The sequence below is a fragment of the Nycticebus coucang genome, chromosome 2 (assembly GCF_027406575.1).
Source record: "Nycticebus coucang isolate mNycCou1 chromosome 2, mNycCou1.pri, whole genome shotgun sequence".
NCBI lineage: Eukaryota > Metazoa > Chordata > Mammalia > Primates > Lorisidae > Nycticebus > Nycticebus coucang.
In genome coordinates this window covers 110,735,909-110,756,294 of record NC_069781.1, presented here as the reverse complement: position 1 = coordinate 110,756,294, position 20,386 = coordinate 110,735,909, and the positions used below count along the sequence as shown (strand labels likewise).

Below are 20,386 nucleotides of genomic sequence, written 5' to 3'. Positions count from 1 at the left end.
TTAGTCTCCGGGGATCCTCAGGTCACCTGATGAGGTAGGGTTTGCCTTCCAGATACAAGCAACTTGATAACCTGGCCAGCAAGACCCAGGTGCAGGGAACTCTCAACGGGCAGATACAGCCCTCTGCCCCACTGGAGCCATCCCTGCTTCAATGTAAGTTCAGGAAGAGGTCCCAGGTCCTACAGAGAGTGGAATGTACCCCACAGAGCTCCACCTGAGTAGAAATGCAAATGCATCTGTGGGGTCAAAGTGTTGGGGTCAGTCCCTGTTACTCATGGTTTCCCACCCCCCATCACACTTCCCACAGAGCAAAAAAGGTGCACCATGAGCCTTATTTGGATCAGGGCTTATTAGATGTTGCCCTAGCCCATCTGGGCTACTATAAAAGAACACTCATGTATATCTCCCAGTTCCGGAGGCAGCTTGGAAGTCAAAACTCAAGGCACAGTGTCCAGTGAGGGCACCTTCTCCTGTGTCCTCACATGGGGCAAAAGGCGAGGCAGCTTCCTGGGTCCCCTTTTGCAAGGGCATGAGTCCCATTCCTGAGGGCCCCACCCCGTGACCTGATCACCTGCCCAGAGCCCCACCTCTTAATGCCATCACCTGAGTGTTAGAATAACAACACACAGATGTGGGGGAGGGCACATTCAAACCCCAACACATTCGCTTTTTAGCACTAAAAAGAAGAGAGAATTTTTAAGTCACAGATGCCCCTCTTTGAGTCCTGGCTCCTCCCCTTTTCAGCTTCCTGACTGAAAAAGTCCCTGAGACAGGAGCTCTTGTCCCAGTGACTGATGGAGGCTCTCTCAGAAGAAGGGCTCAAGGAGAAGGGAGGAGAAGCTCAGCAAGGCTCACCTTGATGGTGAGCAAGGCAGAGCAGGTGTTCCTTTTTAGACTTTCCTTTTCTGCCTTTGCGGCCCAGTGGCAGAGCTCACATATGAGGTGTTAAGGCATGCTTTTCCACTTTCACTCCCTGCCATTCATCTTGAATTTCTATTCACGCAAATGGTAATAATTCTAAAACCATGCTGTGACCTGGTCTTAGCTCAAGGGGGCTCTCCAGCTGAACTGCCATTCTTCCACAAAGAGTGGGGCTCACATTTTCAGAAGGCAGGGGCTCCTGACAGGAGGCATGGTGCAGAGGGATGGGGCACCTCTGGGGACTCAGGCTGTCCCTTGACCCCTACAACCCTCTCACCTCCAGTCAACACCTGCCATTGGCCAAATCCAACCAGAAGGCAGCAGGCAGCAACCCACACAGTGCCCTCCTCAGACAGGCACAGTCAGGGCCGCAGAGGATGCAGGGCCTGTTAGAGAATAACAAGCACAATTTGGATTGTGCCTCCACACAAGATTTCTGATTTTTTTTTGTGCATGTGGATAACACAGAGTTTCACTGTGTTGCCCAGGTTAGACTGCCATTGCATTAGCCTAGCTCACAGCAACCTCAAACTACTGGGCTCAAGCAATATTCCTACCTCAGCCTCCCAAGTAACTGGGACTACAGGTGCCCACCACAATACCTGGCTAATTTTTCTATTTTTAATAGAGACAGTGTCTTGCCCTTGCGCAGGCTAGTCCTGAACTCCTGAGCTCATGCGGTTCTCCTGCCTTAAACTCCCAGAATGCAAGGATTACAGGCATGAGCCACTGCACCAAATGATACCAGATTTTTAAACTCATTGTATTAATTGATATTTTCATTACTCAAATTAGTGCGTGAAATCATAACATTATTTTTCCCACAACCAAGAGAAAAATGGTGAATTAACAGGGAAGGCTTGGGTTCTATTTGAAACCCTTTCCTCCCTGGCCTGCCCCACCCCACTCGGCTTCCTTCCTTCTAGGAGCTAGTTAGAGTCCTATGGCCTTGTTGAGAGACCTCTCTTTGCAAGAGATATCCCCCATGAACACATCCACACCCCTGCTGTCTACGAGACATTTCTGATGAAGTGGGCATACCTGGTGGGGACTGGGGCTAGGGTGGGGCACTCAGGGAGATCAACGTCCCGGAGGGTTTGCTTCTCAGAGAACAGGATCTGTCTCCAGGAAGAAAGCTGAGGCTCAATGGCGGATCAGAAAAAGAAAGAAAGGAAGAAATTGTTGTGGCTTCTCATAAAATATAAGATCTTCAAATTGTGAAGTATATCTGCTCCATTCCTATACTGGCTTTTGGTAAAGGTGTTTGATGAGGATGTTGATGAACATGTGAGGATGGTGGTGATGAGAAAAGGGCAAACCCTACCCAATTCTCACAATGTAGATAAACCAGTTTTGCTGCTTTATTGGTTCTGTCTCTGATTCTTCCTTTGAGTGCTCAGCATGCAGCCATTGGGGACCACATGGCGGGAAGCTCCAAATGTGCTCCAAGGAACACTGCATCCTTCCACCAGCCAACCACCAGCACAAGCCTAACCCAGACACTGTGTCAGATGCAAGGTAGTCAAGGTTAAACCCTGTCCCTCTCCTGCGGAGCTCTCAGGCTGAGACACAGGTCTCCCTAATGTGTAATAAGAGTTGTGAGGGAGAAGGGGAGGGGGCATATGGAGAAGTGGGAAGGATATTTGGAGCTCCAGTGACACTACAGGGACACCAACCTGTCCAAGGGCAAAAGGGGGCAGGGGTGTTAACCAGTGAGTACAGGATGGTGCCAGAGTCAGGGGCATGCACCTGGCAGTGGTGCAGAATATGGAACAGTGATGGTAGGGTCAATGGGAAGCCCCAGGCCAGCATTCTGGGCTGAAGAATCCACACTGCAGGTATAAAAGAGAGAGGCAAGCATGGTGAGGGAGCTCTCAGAGACACCACTGCAGCAGAGAGGGCAAGAGTTTTACCCTTGAATATCTCCTATTGCAAAAATTTGTGAGGACAGGTCCCTGGCCTGGGAAAAGCAAAGGCACCACAATGGCAGCCTTGCATCTATTCCCCATACTTGGGCTTCCCTGCAGACCTACCTTTAGAAGAGGACTGAGAAGGTGAATAGGAGCAAACCTAGAGGATATCCCCAGGCAGTGACAGTCCTCAAGGCTGTGCATGAGCTCCGCCTGCCTGAGTTCTGTACCACTTTTAAAGCTGTCACCCCATCCTGCCTGTCCCCTGGGACACTCAAGCTTCTAAGCATGACATTTGTGTATTTGTGCTGCTACATCTGAAACTGGATAATTTATAAAGAATAAAAATTTGATTCTGGAAATTCTGAAGGCTGGAAGTCCAAGACCAAGGCACCAGCAGGTTTGGGGTCTGATGAGGGCTGCTCTCTGCCTGTAGAAGGGCACCTTGCTGCTGTGTCCTCCAGGGAAGAAATGCTTTGTCCTCACATAGTGGGAGAATAGAAAGGTGAAAAGGGAACTAAACTCCCTCAGTCAAGCTCTTTCATAGCAGCATTGGTTCATTCACAAAAGCAGAGCCCTCCTGACCTCAACTCTTGGGACTTAGAGTCTAACATATGGATTTTAGGGGGCACAATCATACCACAGCCCATGGCCCCATCTAGCAAGCTCCAGAAGCCATCCTCTGAGCCTGCAGTGACCACTGACAAATGCCTACTGACAGCTCCTCAGAGGATGAGGTCAGGGGCACACCTCAGCTCCTAGTTTAATCCCCAGGACCCCTGCCTTATTTCATTTGAGCCACAGGCTAGTGTTGACCTCATATGGACACCACAGGGGTCTGATGACCAGCGGTGAGGAGAGCAGGGCTTCCCCTGGCCTAACCTCAGCTGCCAGGTTGCTCCTGGGGGACTCTGAAGGTAAGACAGTCCCTTTTCCTTGGAATGGGCTGTGCTGTTTTGAAGGGGTCTGCTTCTCCCTCAGTATAATCAGGATTCAGGGCAGAGGACTCAGTGTGGACAGGCGGCGCTAGGTGGTTACATTCCTGCCCCAGCAGAGTCCTGCTGCTTCTCCTGCTGCCACAGGCCCCTCCAGCACCTGCAACCCCATAGCATGAGGAGTTTTTTCTCCTGAGTCTTCCCTGTGCCTTTGGAGAGGCCAAGAATGCCCCAGGAGCTGGGACCACAGGGAAAGAGAAGAGCTGCCTACTCTGCTCAACACCATTAAAGGGAAAACTCTCTCTCCAAACCCTACATGGGCAGCATGACATCCCCACCACCCACCAGGACCCCAAACCCCTGGTCAGCCCAAGCTGATGGTGTGATGACACGTGGGCCAAACACCAATTCCCTGGACTTTGCTTTGATCATTGTTTGGGGTTTGCAGATCTAGGACTTGAGTTATTTGTAGAAATCCAAGGGCACAAAATGAGGGCACCAAGGTTTTCAGTGAGTCTTCTGATAACTGAGCCTAACCCACAATTCTTTCCTCCTTCCTGGAATGTTAGCATTAAATTCCTGCTTAGTGCAAGGAGTTCCATGAATTGCTTGGCTGCCATGAATCACTCTAGGGAAATTTAATCTTGCTACAAAACAGAATATTTTCTCCAAAGAGTGTCTGTTCCTTTCCTTTCAATTTTGTTTTTGACTGTTGTATTGATGTTGTTCCTTAGAATTTTATTTGCCTGAACTTTATCATAATAAAAATCCAACAAATTTAAATTATTCTTCTGAATTTCCCCACTCAGGGAAGATCAAATGTAAGTGAGGATGGGTATAGCAAAAGAGACAGTGTCAAAAACCAAAATCAATTCAAACAACCATGTTGCATCACTGCTGGGCTTGCAAACCTCAAACCAAAGCAAACTCTAAATGCTAAAATAAATGAATCATGAAACCCAGCAGCAAATTCCATCTCCTCTCAAGGTGATGAAAGGAAACCACATCAGTGGCTTGGTTTGAGATAAAGATGGCTAGTGGTTATGGATGAGAGACCTACTTTGGGGACAGCAGGAAGAAGCTTTGACATTCTTTCAATAAGTGTTCCCATAACTGACTGACTGTCAACCTTGGCTTCCAGACAGAAAGGCACAAGCTTTTCCTGTATCTCATTGATCTGCTTTCCCCACATCCAGAGGCTAGAGAGATGAACTACTCCTTGTAACAGGAAGCCTTGAGCAACAATGACCAAAAAGAACTGTGCTTTAACCAAAAAAAAATTGCATTTCAGGAAAATTAGGCCAAGTTCCAAATGTCACAGGCTACTGGAGTGCCCACTTTCCCATCCCATCCTCCTAACTGCTTTCTTCCTCTGGAGAATTCTGAACTCCGGGGCCAGCTTTCCTGTCCTGGGGCCATCAGCTCAGTCCCTCAGTCCCTGATCCAGATGCTGGGGGCGGCCCCAGAAAGCCAAGGAGGTCCTTGGTCTACTCTGAGAATAAGGATCCTTTGGTTGTGAAAGAAAAGCCCAGACCCAATGAGGAGGTCTGGACCTCCTGACTACAAACAACTTCACCTGTCTGCGCCCCTTTTCTCATCTCCAAAAAATAAGTAACAACTCCTCTTCCTTCCTACACTAAGAATCTGTGATTTTACAGCACTTGGGAAAATTTGATTTGGGGTGTGCTTTTAGGGATGGAAATCAACGATTTCAGTGACCCTCGGGTTTTTTACTCCACAGCTGCATGTGAGGGAGGGAAGATTGCCAGTATTCTACAGGCCTGAGTGGGCTCCAGGCTAGAACTAGGGACTGGACAAAAGCACAGACCCACCCACCAACCCCCAGTGACATTGGAAGGACCCTCCTCCAGACACTGCCACTCCCTTTGTGCACTCCCCACCTTGAATGCTAAGATGGAAACCAGCCCCCACCCCTACTCCAGGCAGGTGCCCAAGTACTCAGAGTATCCCACCTGCAAGTAGAGCCACTGTTTATTCCTTGAACTTGGCTGAGCTCCAGTGCTGAATGGGTTCTTCTGCAAACAGCTCAAGAATACACACAGTTGGGGCGGCGCCTGTGGCTCAGCGGGTAGGGCACCAGTCCCATATGCCGGAGGTGGCGGGTTCAAACCCAGCCCCGGCCAAATTAAAAAAAAAAAAAAAAAAAAAAAAAAAAGAATACACACAGTTCATGAAACAGGAACTGCAGGACCAGGGACCCAGGGTGTCTCTGGAAAGAAGGAGGAGCCCTGTGCACTACTGGGTCACGTGAGAAAAGGGGAGACACACAAGGTTTAAGACACAGTACAGGTAGACCCAACTGGAGCCTGAGAGTTGGGGGCAGGGGAGGAGGGGACCTTGACATTCCTGGCCATGGGGTGTTTTAATTACATATTGCTGTATAACAAGTAACCAGACTCAGCCATTTTGAACAATACCTATTTATGAGGTCACAGTTCTGTGGGTCCGAAGTCAGGTAGGCTCAACTAGCTCCTCTGCTCAGGGTCTCAAAGGCCAGAACCAAGCTGTCAGGCATGCTGGCTCTTCTTTTTTTTTTTTTTTTTTTTTTTTAATACACATTTTTGTTGTTGTTGTTGGGGATTCATTGAGGTACAATAAGCCAGGTTACACTGATTGCATTTGTTAGGTAAAGTCCCTCTTGCGATCATGTCTTGCCCCCAGAAGGTGTGGCACGCACCAAGGCCCCACCCCCTACCTCCTTCCCTCTCTCTGTTTTTCCTTCCCTCCCCATAACCTTAATTGTCATTAATTGTCCTCATAACAAAATTGAGTACATAGGATTCATGCTTCCCCATTCTTGTGATGCTTTACTGAGAATAATATCTTCCATTTCTATCCAGGTTAATACAAAGGATATAAAGTCTACATTTTTTTTAATAGCTGAATAGTATTCCACGGTGTACATATACCACAGCTTGTTAATCCATTCCTGGGTTAGTGGGCATTTAGGCTGTTTCCACATTTTGGCAATTGTAAATTGAGCTGCAATAAACAGTCTAGTACATGTGTCCTTTTGATAAAAGGATTTTTTTCCCTCTCGGTAGATGCCCAGTAATGAGATTACTGGATCAAATGGGAGGTCTAGCTTGAGTGCTTTGAGGATTCTCCATACTTCCTTCCAGAAAGGTTGTACATGTTTGCAGTCCCACCAGCAGTGTCAAAGTGTTCCCTTCTCTCCACATCTATGCCAGCATCTGCAGTTTTGAGATTTTGTGATGTGGGCCATTCTCACTGGGGTTAGATGATATCTCAGGGTTGTTTTGATTTGCATTTCTCTAATATATAGAGATGATGAACATTTTTTCATGTGTTTGTTAGCCATTCATCTGTCGTCTTTAGAGACAGTTCTATTCATGTCTCTTGCCCATTGATATATGGGATTGTTGGCTTTTTTCATGTGATTAATTTGAGTTCTCTATAGATCCTAGTTATCAAGCTTTTGTCTGATTGAAAATCTGCAAATATCCTTTCCCATTGTGTAGGTTGTCTCTTTGCTTTGGTTATTGTCTCGTTAGCTGTACAGAAGCTTTTCAGTTTAATGAAGTCCCATTTGTTTATTTTTGTTGTTGTTGCAATTGCCATGGCAGTCTTCTTCATGAAGTCTTTCCCCAGGCCAATATCTTCCAGTGTTTTTCCTATGCTTTCTTGGAGGATTTTTATTGTTTCATGCTTTAAATTTAAGTCCTTTATCCATCTTGAATCAATTTTTGTGAGTGGGGAAAGGTGTGGGTCTAGTTTCAGTCTTTTACATGTAGATATCCAGTTCTCCCAACACCATTTATTGAATAGGGAATCTTTCCCCCAAGGTATGTTCTTGTTTGATTTATCGAAGATTAGGTAGTTGTAAGATGTCAGTTTCATTTCTTGGTTTTCTATTCGATTCCAAGTATCTATGTCTCCATTTTTGTGCCAGTGCCATGCTGTCTTGACCACTATGGCTTTGTAGTACAGACTAAAATCTAGTATGCTGATGCCCCCAGCTTTATTTTTATTACTAAGAATTGCCTTAGTTATACGGGGTTTTTTCGGGTTCCATACAAAACGCAGAATCATTTTTTCCAAATCTTGAAAGTATGATGTTGGTATTTTGATAGGAATGTCATTGAATAGGTAGATTGCTTTGGGAAGTATAGACATTTTAACAATGTTGATTCTTCCCATCCATGAGCATGGTGTGTTCTTCCATTTATTAATATCCTCTGCTATTTCCTTTCTGAGGATTTCATAATTTTCTTTATAGAGGTCCTTTACCTCCGACATAGATTGGCTGACTGGATTAAAAAACACAAGCCATCCATTTTCTGTCTGCAAGAAACACACCTGGCTTCAAAAGACAAATTAAAACTCAGAGTCGGGAGGCAGAGCAAGATGGCGGCTGAGTAACAGCTTCCTTGCATCTGGGCACCGTGAGTCTGGGGAGATAGGACTCCGGGCATCTCTGGCTGGTGGGATCTGCCTATCATCACCCCTGCGAGGATGCAGGGAGTCAGCGAGAGACTTCTGGACCTCAAGAGGAGGACTAAAACAGTGGAAAACCGGCAAGTGGTCATGTGTGTTCAATCCGTCTAAACCCGCCCGCAACTGTAAGTTCAGTAGCAGTGAGACTGCAAACCAGAAAGACCTTACCTGTGAACTATTTTGGTGTCTTTGGACTTGGCACTCAGTTGAACTGCCTTGGGGAAAGCCTGAGCGGGAGTGCGGAGAACTTTGGCCGTTGTCTAGGGCCCCAGTCTTAGCTGCTGAGCCAGACAGAGCTAATAGTGTTTGGCTGTGGGTCACAGGGAGCCATTGTGAGCGATCTGCCCCGGCAAGCTCTGCCCTCAGGGTCGCAGAGCTAGAATTGGGTGGGAGCTGGTAACCCAGCGACCAAGTAGCCTAAGGGCGGGGTCTGAGCCGCCTTGCAGCCCTAACCCTCGGGGGCAGAGTGAGACCAGTTTTGGCACACTGGGTAATGGATAGCCACTTCAGCAGTGATTCCAGCGACAAGCACTTTCCTGGGAAAGCTTCTGCTCAGCAAGTTTACAAGTTCAAAGTGCCTTTTAAGTGGGCTGAAGAGAGATTTAGGGTATCTACCTGCTGGGGTTGGAGAAATCAGCAGCCTCCAGTCGTATCAGAACTGTGATTAACATCTCATACACCAGAAAACCACGTGTTGCCCAGACATTATTCAATAACATATACATACTGCTTTGTTTTTGGTTGAGTTTTTGTTTTTTTTTGTTTGTTTGTTTGGTTGGGTTTTTTTGTTTATTTTGATGTTGTTGATGTTGTTTTGTTTTTTAAGTTCAACCTTTTCCATACAGATCCTTTTTCTTTCTCAATTTTTCTACTTTAATTATAATTTCCCATTGCTGCCTTTTTCAATAATTAGAACTTCATTTTTGCTAGTGTTTCTACCACTATTATTTGATTTTCCACCCAATTTTATCCGGTAAAGTTTTCTGTTTGCTTGTTTTGGTTTGATTTATAGCATTTTTGTCTTTCCTCTCTACTTGGTGGAGGTGGGGTACTGTGTCTGATCAGGTTAGCAAAGAGCTACTGACCTCAAGGGAACCACCCGACTGGGCACCCACAGAAGGTGGGGTTTTTTTAAGGTTGTGTCAAAGTACCCTACTGTACACCTATATTGCTCTGTCTCCCTCTTTCTGTGCCTCTCTTCTTCTTGTCAATATTCCTTTTACACACCCCCTCTCCTTTCTTTATTTTTCTTTGTTTTTCTTATCACTCGGTCCTCCTCTCTTTCATCCCTTTTTTGGTCTTCATCTTTCTCACCCTTCTGGTCCTGTAACCCTTAGTCCACAGGCACGAGAACTTAAAGAGCAAGAGGAAGTGAAAGGAAAATTAGGGCAAGGAAACAGATAAAAGAAATCACTCATGAGGAAGAATCAGCAGAAAACTCCAGGCAACATGAAGAACCAGTCCAGAACAACCCCGCCAAGGGACCATGAGGTAGCTACTGCAGAGGATTCCACCTATAAAGAAATGTTAGGAATGACACAAAGGGAATTTAGAATACACATGTTGAAAACAATGAAAGAAATGATGGAAACAATGAAGAAACTGCTAATAAAGTGGAAAATAACCAAAAGGAAATCCAAAAACAGAATCAAATAAGAGATGAACGATATGAAGAATATAAAAAGGATATAGCAGAGCTGAAGGAACTGAAACAGTCAATTAGGGAACTTAAAGATGCAATGGAAAGTATCAGCAACAGGTTAGACCATGCAGAAGAAAGAATTTCAGAGGTAGAAGACAAAGTTCTTGAGACAACTCAGATAGTAAAAGAGGCAGAAAAGAAGAGAGAGAAAGCAGAACGTTCACTGTCAGAATTATGGGACTTTATGAAGCGTTCCAACATACGAGTTATAGGAATCCCAGAAGGGGAAGAAGAATGCCCCAGAGGAATGGAAGCCATACTAGAGAATACTATAAAAGAAAATTTCCCAAATATCACCAAAGATTCTGACACACTGCTTTCAGAGGGATATCGGACCCCAGGTTGCCTCAACTCTAACCAAGCTTCTCCAAGACACATTGTGATGAACCTGTCCAAAGTCAAGACAAAAGAAAAGATTCTGCAAGCTGCCAGGAGTAAGTGCCAGTTGACCTACAGGGGCAAATCCATCACATTGACTGCAGACTTCTCTAATGAAACTTTCCAAGCAAGAAGACAATGGTCATCTACCTTTAATCTACTTAAACAGAACAATTTCCAGCCCAGAATTCTGTACCCTGCTAAGCTAAGCTTAAAAATTGACGGAGAAATCAAATCATTTACATATATACAAACATTGAGGAAATTCACCACAATAAGACCAGCTCTACAGGAAATACTTCAACCTGTTCTGCACACTGACCACAACAATGGATCAGCAGCAAAGTAAGAACTCAGAAATTAAAGGACAGAACCTAACCTCCACACTGATGCAAAAGATAAAACTAAGCAATGGACTCTCACCAAATAAGACGAATAGAATACTGCCACACTTATCAATTATCTCAATAAATGTTAATGGCTTGAATTCCCCACTGAAGAGACATAGATTGGCTAACTGGATTAAAAAACACAAGCCATCCATTCGCTGTCAGCAAGAAACACACCCGGCTTCAAAAGATAAATTAAACCTCCGAGTCAAGGGTTGGAAGACAATTTTTCAGGCAAATGGAATTCAGAAGAAAAGAGGAGTTGCAATCTTATTTTCAGATACATGTGGATTTAAAGTAACTAAAGTGAAAAAGGACAAAGATGGTCACTTTATATTGGTCAAGGGAAAAATACAACAAGAAGACGTTTCAATTCTAAATATTTATGCACCCAATTTAAATGCTCCCAAATTCTTGAAACAGACCTTAGTCTGAGCAATATGATATCCAATAATATCATAATAACAGGGGACTTTAACACTCCTCTTACAGACCTGGACAGATCCTCTAAACAGAAATTAAACAAAGATATAAGAGATTTAAATGAGACCCTAGAACAATTGTGTTTGATACACGCATATAGAACACTCCATCCCAAAGGTAAAGAATACATATTCTTCTCATCTCCCCATGGAACATTCTCCAAAATTGATCATATCCTGGGACACAAAACAATTATAAACAGAATAAAAAGAATTGAAATTTTACCTTGTATCTTCTCAGACCATAAAGCACTAAAGGTGGAACTCATCTCTAACAAAAACGTTCGACCCCACACAAAGGCATGGAAATTAAATAATCTTCTGTTGAATAACAGATGGGTGCAGGAAGAAATAAAACAGGAAATCATTTACTTCCTCGAGCATAACAACAATGAAGACACAAGCTACCAAAACCTGTGGGATACTGCAAAAGCAGTTTTGAGAGGAAAATTTATCACTTTAGATGCCTACATTCGAAAAACAGAGAGCACATCAACAAACTCATAAGCCATCTTATGGACTTGGAAAAAGAAGAACAATCTAAGCCTAAACTCAGTAGAAGAAAAGAAATATCCAAAGTCAAATCAGAGATCAATGAAATTGAAGGCTGGCTCTTCTTAGCTGAGGCTCTGGGGAAGAATTCACTTCTGAGCTCATACATGCTGTTGACAGAATTCAATTCCTCACACCTTTAGAAATTAGGTCCCCATTCCCTTGCTGGCTGTCAGCAAAGGGCCACTCCCAGTTTCTAGAGACCACCCTCACTCCTTGTTTTGAGGGCCTCTGTCTTTGCAAAGCCATCAGTAGCGTATCTAATCCTTCAAACATCTAGAGTCTCTCCCTCTTCCCCAACCAGCCAGTCTGCTTTTCACAGGTTCATGTGATTAGATTTGGCCCATGCAGAGTATCTCCCTATTTTCAGGTCAACTGATCAGTAGCCTTAACAACATCTGTAAAATCCCTTAATCCCAAAATCCAGGGAGTAACACCAGGAGGCAGAGATCAGGGGCCCATGGTGGAATTCTGCCTCCTGATGAGACGTCTGCTGGGACATCCCTAGGAGGAGTCTACGGTTCCATCTGTCAGTGGGGCTTACAGGTGAGAGGCAGATACAGACCTGACCAATAGCTGGTGGGCCCTGCTCAGAGAGGGTGCCCATCCTGGATCAGGATGGGCAAGGAGACTTGGGGGCTTCAGGGAGTCCTCCTGAGACATTCACAGGATTTCTGTCAACAGAAAATCACTCATCTCTGGTATGGCTTTGTGGAATCCTCATGCTCTCAACAACAAGGAGATCTTCATGTAACCTTCACCAATTTGCAGCCTGACACTGTCAGCTCAGTTTCAAGCCTTATCACAGTTACCTGGATAGCTCAGTCTCAAGGGTCCAAACATCCATCCTGTCTATTCAGAGGACAATCCTGCTGCAGCCTGTACTCCCCAAGAAGCAGAGTAAACCCACCTCTGTCTCTTTTCTGTAACACATTCTGCCACCATTTCTGATCGTATTGCCCAGGATGGTGTAGCTTCTGAGATGTTAGTTATAACTCCTTTTCCTCCTTATTAGAAAAGTCAGGGAGGCCTGGGCCCATTCTGTTCTCCCGGAAAAACTGTGTTCTGTTCCCTAGCTCAGAGCCTCCCTGGGGAAACTGCCTTATCACAGTTAGCTGGAGCTCTTTCAGGCACGCATAGCCTTCTGCCAGCCTTCACCTGTGCCATTTTCCTGAGGACGGTGTCAGGGTGTGACAGGCAGCCCCCACCTCCTCCCATTCTGCCCCTCCCCCTGCCTCAGCAAGTGCACAGCCCAGGAGGATGCTCTTCCTTCAACCCAAGAGGAACAGCTGGTCTCTGTCGGATGCGCTGAGGCACTTAGGAAGAGGCAGGAAGATGGAAAAGGAAGCCCAGAGGAGCTTTCATCAGCATTCCCTGTGGGACACAGCCCAGGACACAGCCATGGACTGGGAGGAACTCAAAACAGCCACATCCTTCCATCTCTCCAGGTTCCTCCAACCAGAGGTCTTCCTGTTACCCTGAAGCTTCAACCAGACACCCCTAAAAGTGGGGGGCCGAGGCAGTTTAAGGTACAGGGCTGGACACTGAGGAAAAGGATGTGAGGGTCAGGAGCAAGAGTTGGGGGAGGATGGAGACAGGAGCCCAATAGAGAAAGTGTCATGCTACAGGCTGTGACTCACCCTTCACTGATGTCACCCACCCCATCCCTGGCTGCTGAGCTGTGAACCCACTTCAGAGGTGAGAACTGGACACCGTGGGCAGGGACAGGGAACAAGTGAGGAACCACATGGTCAAGGCCTGGGGGCTTATGGAGAGAACTTCTTGTGGGCTGGAGCACAGCAGCACAAGGCCACAGGTCCTGGGAACTGGGGCATTCACCTCTCCTTGGGGTCTCTAGCTCGTCTAAGATGTTCAGGGCAAGAGCTTCACAATAGGTGAAGGCAGGAAGGACAGGGACAGGGAAGGGAACAAGAGACAGGGAGGGTAGAGGGAGGCGAAGCAGGGATGGAGGGCAAAATGCAGAGGCAGGGAAGAACTCAGTGGGAAGCCCAAGCATGGTCTGGGAAGGCTTGGACTGGAGAAAAATAAGAAAAATGGAAATAAACTGGAGATGGTGAGAGGAGAGAGGCAGAGGATGTTCATAACACCAAAATGTCACTGAACACAGTCAGCAGCATAGTTTTTAGTTGACTTGCAGAGATCTTATAAAATTGGTGATTGGTATGGGAAATGGTGTCCCTGGCGCTCAGTGTTTTCATTTCCATCTTCATGGAGCTCTCTAGGTGTGAGTGGGGTAAGGTTGGCCCGGGGATGCAGGGCCTCATACCAGCACTGTCAGGGCCTCCAGGCAGCCAAGGGCTGGTGGGAGTGCATGCCTAGCCCTGTACATGGCAGGCTCTCAGGAAATGCAGCTGTATTGATGACAGATGAAGGAACACATGTTTGAACCACATGGGAGCAACTTGTGTCCCACCCCCAAGCCCAGCAGCCCATGGTAGGGCTTTCCTCATCCACTATAGGAGTTCACAGAGACCTTAAAGGTGGGCTGGAAGCCATGCACCCTGATGGCGCAACCATCACTCCCAGAATCCAGACTGCTCCAAGCAGCCTTTGTTCACCCTGTATAAGTGATCTTTACTTGCACACTCCTACTTGCCAAGAGTAGTAAAATTATTTAGCAATTTTATTCTAGAAGATAAAGAAAAAGATTGAGCTAGACTTGAACACAGGGCTACTTAGAAGACCAAGTATAAGTCTGCCCTAGCACAGAAATTGAAGCCAGGTCATCATGCCAGGCATCCCGTGCTCACCAGCTGGTCCCGCGTGCCAGCTTGGCCACCTGGCCAGCGGCTGCTGGCAGCTCAGACACGCCATGTGGGATCATGCCTCATTGCCCCCAGTAATGTCATAAAGTCTCCCCATGGTGACTGGAAAGACAATTCCTTTTTGACCTTTAGGGGGACATACCCGGGTGAGGAATATGGGCTTACATCTTGGAAAAACAACAGAAAAGCACAAGAATCTCAAAAAAGAAAAAGAAAAGCAAAAATGCGTATCTACTTACGGTGTTGACCTCACAAGTCTTGCTTTGTTTTCCAACAGCCTTACTTCCCCTCTGGAAAATTCGCTTTCCACTTTTTTTCAAGTGGCTCCTCGTAAGCCTCAAGAGCAATACACATCGTGCTATGGAGGCTAATGGCTTAATAAAATGTATAACACAGAGAATTATTGCCTTTAAAAATAAAATAAATCTCAGATCATTTTGTCCTGTCATCTTACCAGGGAAGGAACAAGGAGACCTCAGCTCCCTGTGTGGGCAAGACCAGGCGTGGACTAGGATCGCCTGAACCTACAAGCTTCTCCTGCCATTATTTCTGGATTCACTTCATCTTCTCAAATAGTTTTGTCAGTGTCAATTTTTACAGCAATAATCAAACGCAAAACATTTTTAAGTGAAAAATGAGTATGCATGGTTGTCAGGGTGGGATGACACTTAAAATCCTTCAAACAGCAGGCATCTTTCTTGTTTGGTGAGAAATGCAAGGTGAACAGGAGTCCCTAAGTGGACCACAGGCTGGAGTGTGCGTTATCACACTGGCCCTGGAGCCTGCTGAAGCCGTGAAAAGCCGGCTTCTTCCAGGTCATTCAGTTACATGGGGGCTGCAACAGCATATTAATAACAGGAGCAGGAAACAAAACCAACACATGGGGAGCCAAACACAGCCTCTTTCAAATTGCTGTGTGTATTCATGTATCTTACACAATATTTACACCCCGGAGGGAAAAGGTGATTAAGAAATACACCAGCATAGACCCATGGTCAGTTACAGGTGGTTTTATTTTTTCTTTAACATTTCTGTATTTTACAAGTTCTCTGTAACAAATGCCTATAACTTATAAATATAAAAAGTTACCTTATGAAAATAGCCTATCTTTCCAAGATAATCCCACAAGCGCTCCGGTACCTGGAAGCGCATGGCAATAGGTGTTGACCTTGGAACTGCCTAGATCCAAACTCCACTAGTTCACTTGAAGTTCGGTGGTCTTGTGCAAATGCTTTCATTTGTTTTTAAATGCTATTGTCATTAACATTCACTCAGCACTTTCTAGATGCAGGACGTTGGACTCAACAGTCTGCATGGGTCACTTCAACACACATATAGTACTAATTAGCATATAGTATGTTTCATCAGGTAGGACAGTCAGAAATGTCAAGTGCCATAGTGTTTTCATAACCACTGCCCTCTGGGTTAGTTCATTTTAATAACATTAAAAATCCATTCATCAAAAAAAGTTTTTTTGCACAAACTTTAGGCTTGGCCCTGGGTCTGAGCATGCATTTTTCTTCCTTGCAAATTCTCCTAGCCCCTGGGGCTTCACCGAGTGGCCTCACAGCAAGCTCTAATCAGAAAAAGGCAAAGGCTGCCAACTTAATGTTCTACAGGGGTCGCCTGGCCAGCAGGAGGATCTGTCCGCCTGCTCTGTGCAATGTTCTGCTGAATTTATTCATTTAAGGGTACATTTTAAAGTAATTATTCTCCCTTTGTGTTTACAATAGCATGTTGTGGCAAAGGGCCATTTTGCCAGAACACAGACTGGTACAGCTAGGCCCCACAAAACTGCTCTGCAATAAGAAAAACCTCAAGATTTTGAGTAGCTAATAGGTAAAACATTAATGAAACTTGGGCACAAACACAGCTGAGTTATTTCACTGGGCTTCTGTCTCATCAAGGGGTAGATGTTTTTAAGAGCTGATAAATGGGAAACAGGATGCTTTCATTATAAGAAGAGTAATTAAGCTCTTAAAGTTTTCCTGTTGTCTTGTGAATGCTTCCACAATTTGGAGACAATTTAAGTGGCACTCAACAAAGTAAATCAGCCACCCCCAAGGGCTGCTGATAACTCAGCAGAATGTCTTTCTTAGAAAAAACAGTACACTATCCCTCCTCTGCCCAGAAGGTTCTTGGCCTGCAGCAGCCTGGCTGACTACACAAGGGCCCACATGTATATCCCCCAACGAAAGAAGCCATAGTTAGGCACTGGGAGCAAAATCAAGATGGTTCTAATAAAAAAAGATTGATTCCATTTTTATATCTAGACCCTTCTTAAAGAAACTCATAGCTTAAAAGATTTAAAATTGTTTCCTTCCGTGTAAGTCTTTAAATGGAATGTGAATAGCAGGAGTCCTTGTAATGCCAATGTGGGCAGAGAACACCCAAAATAGTAGATAGCAGATGCCAGGCCCCCTGGGAATTGCTCACGCCTATTTATACAGATGCTACCTTCCACTTTTTGCTCAGATCTTCCAAGTTCTAGCACAGCCATGACAGAATGATGACTCATACTTAAATGCAGTCATCAGTGTCATATTTGATATTAATACCTTTGTAACATTACTTTGTGTCAGAGCACTTAAGAGGAAAAAGTTCCTGAAGGAACAGCCTGCCATCATTCCTCAGGGACCACAAAGGGCAGGGCCTGCAGAAGGCAATGCTCATTGTGCAGGGCTGCTGCGGCCTTCTGCAAGCTGTTCAGATAAGCAGCTGTCAGAGGAGGGAGGAGGGGAGACAGAGGTCACTGCTATCAGGCTGGAGGACAAGCCTCTAGCTGCAGCACAGAAGTCTTATCTCAAGTATGCAAGTATGAAATCTTCCTAAAAAGAGAGAAACAGGAGCTGGGCAGCAAGTTCTACTCTGCCAGCCTGCCTTCCCCCTCTGCTAGGGCCAAGGAGCCTGTAATTCTTGCCCAGCAGGAAGAGGGAACAGGTGCCATCAGTCCCACGGAGTTCCAGCAAATCTGAAACCCTACTCACCACCTCCCCTGAAAAAGGATCCCCTACCCTTAATAAAGACCATGAGTTTGTTTCAAAAAGTTTATTGTAAAATTCAAAGCTTCAACAGCAGCATCCTTGAGAAAAACGAAGCATTGCCTGGATCCGTTTTGAAAAAGCAGCGCAGTCTGCTAAGTCCGTTGCGGCTCCTGCAACTGTACCAAGTCCAGACCACGGCGCCGTTCCCCTCCTTCCTGCCGTGCGCAGGCTGCTGAGTCACGCCTGCCCGGCCAGTCGGTGCTTCCCGGCCCTGCGGCCAATGTCCCCGCCTCGGCCTTCCTGGGCGAGCAGCCGCTCCGGACGCTTTGCAGAGTCCTCAGCTCGGATCAGTCTGTTCCTGCCGCCGCCAGGCCCCCTCCTTGGGAGGACGCGCCTCCTCGCTCTCCAGGCGCCCCCTTGCCTGCCAGTCTCCACGCGCACTCGGGCGCCCTCCGAGGGCCCCTCCACAGAGCCAGCCGCGCACTAGGCGCCCTGGGGCGTTACCATGTCGATCAGACCAAGGTCCCGTCTGGGTTGTCACTCGGGGAGGGTGATGTTGGGCACCCAGTCGTTGACGCTGCGGCTCTCCTCACAGAACAGGCTGAGCTTCTCCAAGGCTGGGTTCTTTCGGGTGTCCTCATTGGGATTCTGAGTGAGGGGAGAGAGAAGGGGTCAGTCTGGCTGGCTGCGGGCCGGCCGAGGAGGGAAGCAGAGACCCGGGAGGGGACGGCACTCACCGAAATGAGGATGCAGTGCAGGTCGCCCGGCGCGCCGGCCTCGTCGCCGGCGCCCACGATAGCCGCCAGCCGCTGCACATCGCCCACGCGCACGATGTCGATGTCGTTCTCACAGCAGAACGCCTGGATCAGGGTGAAGTGGATCTGCAGCGCTATGTCACCCTCGTCCTCCTCGTCCGCGGCCAGCACGCAGAAGGTCACGTTGTCAGGGTCCCTGAGGAAGCAGGAGCGAGCCAAGGTCAGAACCAGCCACCCGAGGTCTCCAGTCATCATCGCCTGGATTCTCCGTCCTTCTCCCTCCGCCCCAATCGCCCAGGCCGCATCCATACTCACACGTTCAGGACTTTGGCTGACTCGTAAACGCCGGCAGTGAGGCAGCCCTGGCGCTGCGCCGACAGCAGCAGTTCATGTAGAGCCTTCCCGGCACCCTGCATCCTGCGAACGAGCCAGCGTCATGAGTCGGAGCCAGCCCGGAGGCGCAGTGGAGACCCCAGGCCCAGCCACAGGGACGCACCCCGGCTCCCCAACTCCATCCCGCACCCCAGCTCCAGAACAGCGTCTGCAGTGCTAGCTCCCCAACCCGGACCCGGTGCCCGCGCCCCCGCGCTCGGCTCGCACCCTGCGAACTCCTACCCTGGTGGACCCCGAAGGCCGCCGCCAGACTAACCGCACTCTCCACACCATCAGACCCACCTGGCAGTGCTTTCCGGAACGGTATCCTGGCTGCGGACTTCCTCCAGGGTCATGGTGCGGTAGGAAAGCAGCAAGTTATCCACAACCGGAGAGGGTGGGAGTGGAGCGTACGCGAGCAGCTCACACACAAATGACAGCGGAGACGGCGCGCCCACCACCTGCGAGTACGCCCGGGTGCCGCTGTGCGTCCTTATATAGGCCGGCGGGCGCGGCGCCGCCAGCTGGCGCGAGGCTGCGAGCCCATTGGCCAGCACCGGCTTTCTGATGCAAATGAGACGGGGAGCCCGAGGCTCGTGCCAGAAGGCCACGTGGGGAGGGGTGAGGGGGATGACAATGCCCTCAAATCTGCTGCTTTTGTCGGGATGTTACCAGGCAGACTGGAGCCTGTAGATTTCATCAAGCCTTTCATTTTTTTTGAAGTCCTTAAAAGGAAAACGTTAAAAAAAAAATAGAAAAGAAGGAAAGAAAACTCGTTTTCTATTACGATACTGCTGCAATTTGCGAATGCACCTTTGGAAAATCCGAAAAAAATTGTTTTTGCGTTTATTAATATTTCTACCTTTCTATTTTTTATTTAATTCTATTTTAAAGTTCATGAGACTGTTGCCTTGAAGCCGGAAATTAAGATAAAAATTAGCAGCCCCACTTTGGGGCTTGCAAAAGGCAATGGTCATAGCCTCTGCATGACATTAGCCGCCTGGATTGGACTGGTGATGCCTGCGGTACACACTCAAAGCCCTTCCTGTCAGCTCTGGAAGGTCCTACCCCACCTCCCTGCCTGTGGCCTAGCGCTGTGGGGAGCCGGGTGGGGGGAGGTGAGCAGATTGCCGCCGGCGCACGCGGCTCGTTTGCATTTCTATGGAGGGCGCACAATAGCCGAGGTCTGGCGTGTGGCGGTTTGCGTTGGGGACAATCAAGGCTTTCTCTTCATAGCAACACTGTCCACCTGCCGCTGGAAGGGGTGGGCAGGGCCGGGCGGTGCGTGGGGATCGCCAGACAGCTTGGCACGTGGGGTCGGGATAGCGTGCGGTTCCCCTGGCCTGGGGGCGCGCCCCTGCACTGGCCCCGCCACATAATTCCGTGCCACGCGGGCCGAGCAACCGCTCCAGTTGGGAAGGAAGCTGGGCTGCTGCGCAGTATATGCGACCTAGTGCCTGCCCTCCCGCCCGGCCCCCGCGCTTGCCTCCGGGACCCCGCGCCTACAACCCCAGGAGCTTGGGGCGTGCAGGTCGTGAATCCCTTTACGGCGGCGCCATCTGCAGGCCAATTGGAAAGAACCTGGCCCACTGTTTCCCAGCCCCCACCTCCCCGTACACACCCCCTTCTGTTGGCCTCTGGTGTGGAGCATGGGGTGCGGGGCGCGGGTAGGTCACGGAGCGGCCCGGCCGGACCCCCTGAGCCCTGGCTAAGCTGTACATTAGGTGGGAGTTCGAGAAAG

The 20,386-nt window shown here is 47.8% G+C and overlaps 1 protein-coding gene across 1 annotated transcript; it reads right to left on the bottom strand.

Moving 5' to 3' along the window:
• Nucleotides 1-17,567: 17,567 nt before the first annotated feature.
• GADD45G (growth arrest and DNA damage inducible gamma) lies at nucleotides 17,568-19,136 on the bottom strand. Its single transcript, XM_053578899.1, has 4 exons — nucleotides 18,949-19,136; nucleotides 18,589-18,690; nucleotides 18,256-18,469; nucleotides 17,568-18,166 (listed from the first exon to the last, which is right to left on the bottom strand). Exons 1-4 carry the CDS (start codon nucleotides 18,999-19,001, stop codon nucleotides 18,056-18,058), a joined length of 480 nt encoding a protein of 159 aa, XP_053434874.1. The 5' UTR covers nucleotides 19,002-19,136; the 3' UTR covers nucleotides 17,568-18,055.
• Between the last annotated feature and the right edge of the window lie 1,250 nt (nucleotides 19,137-20,386).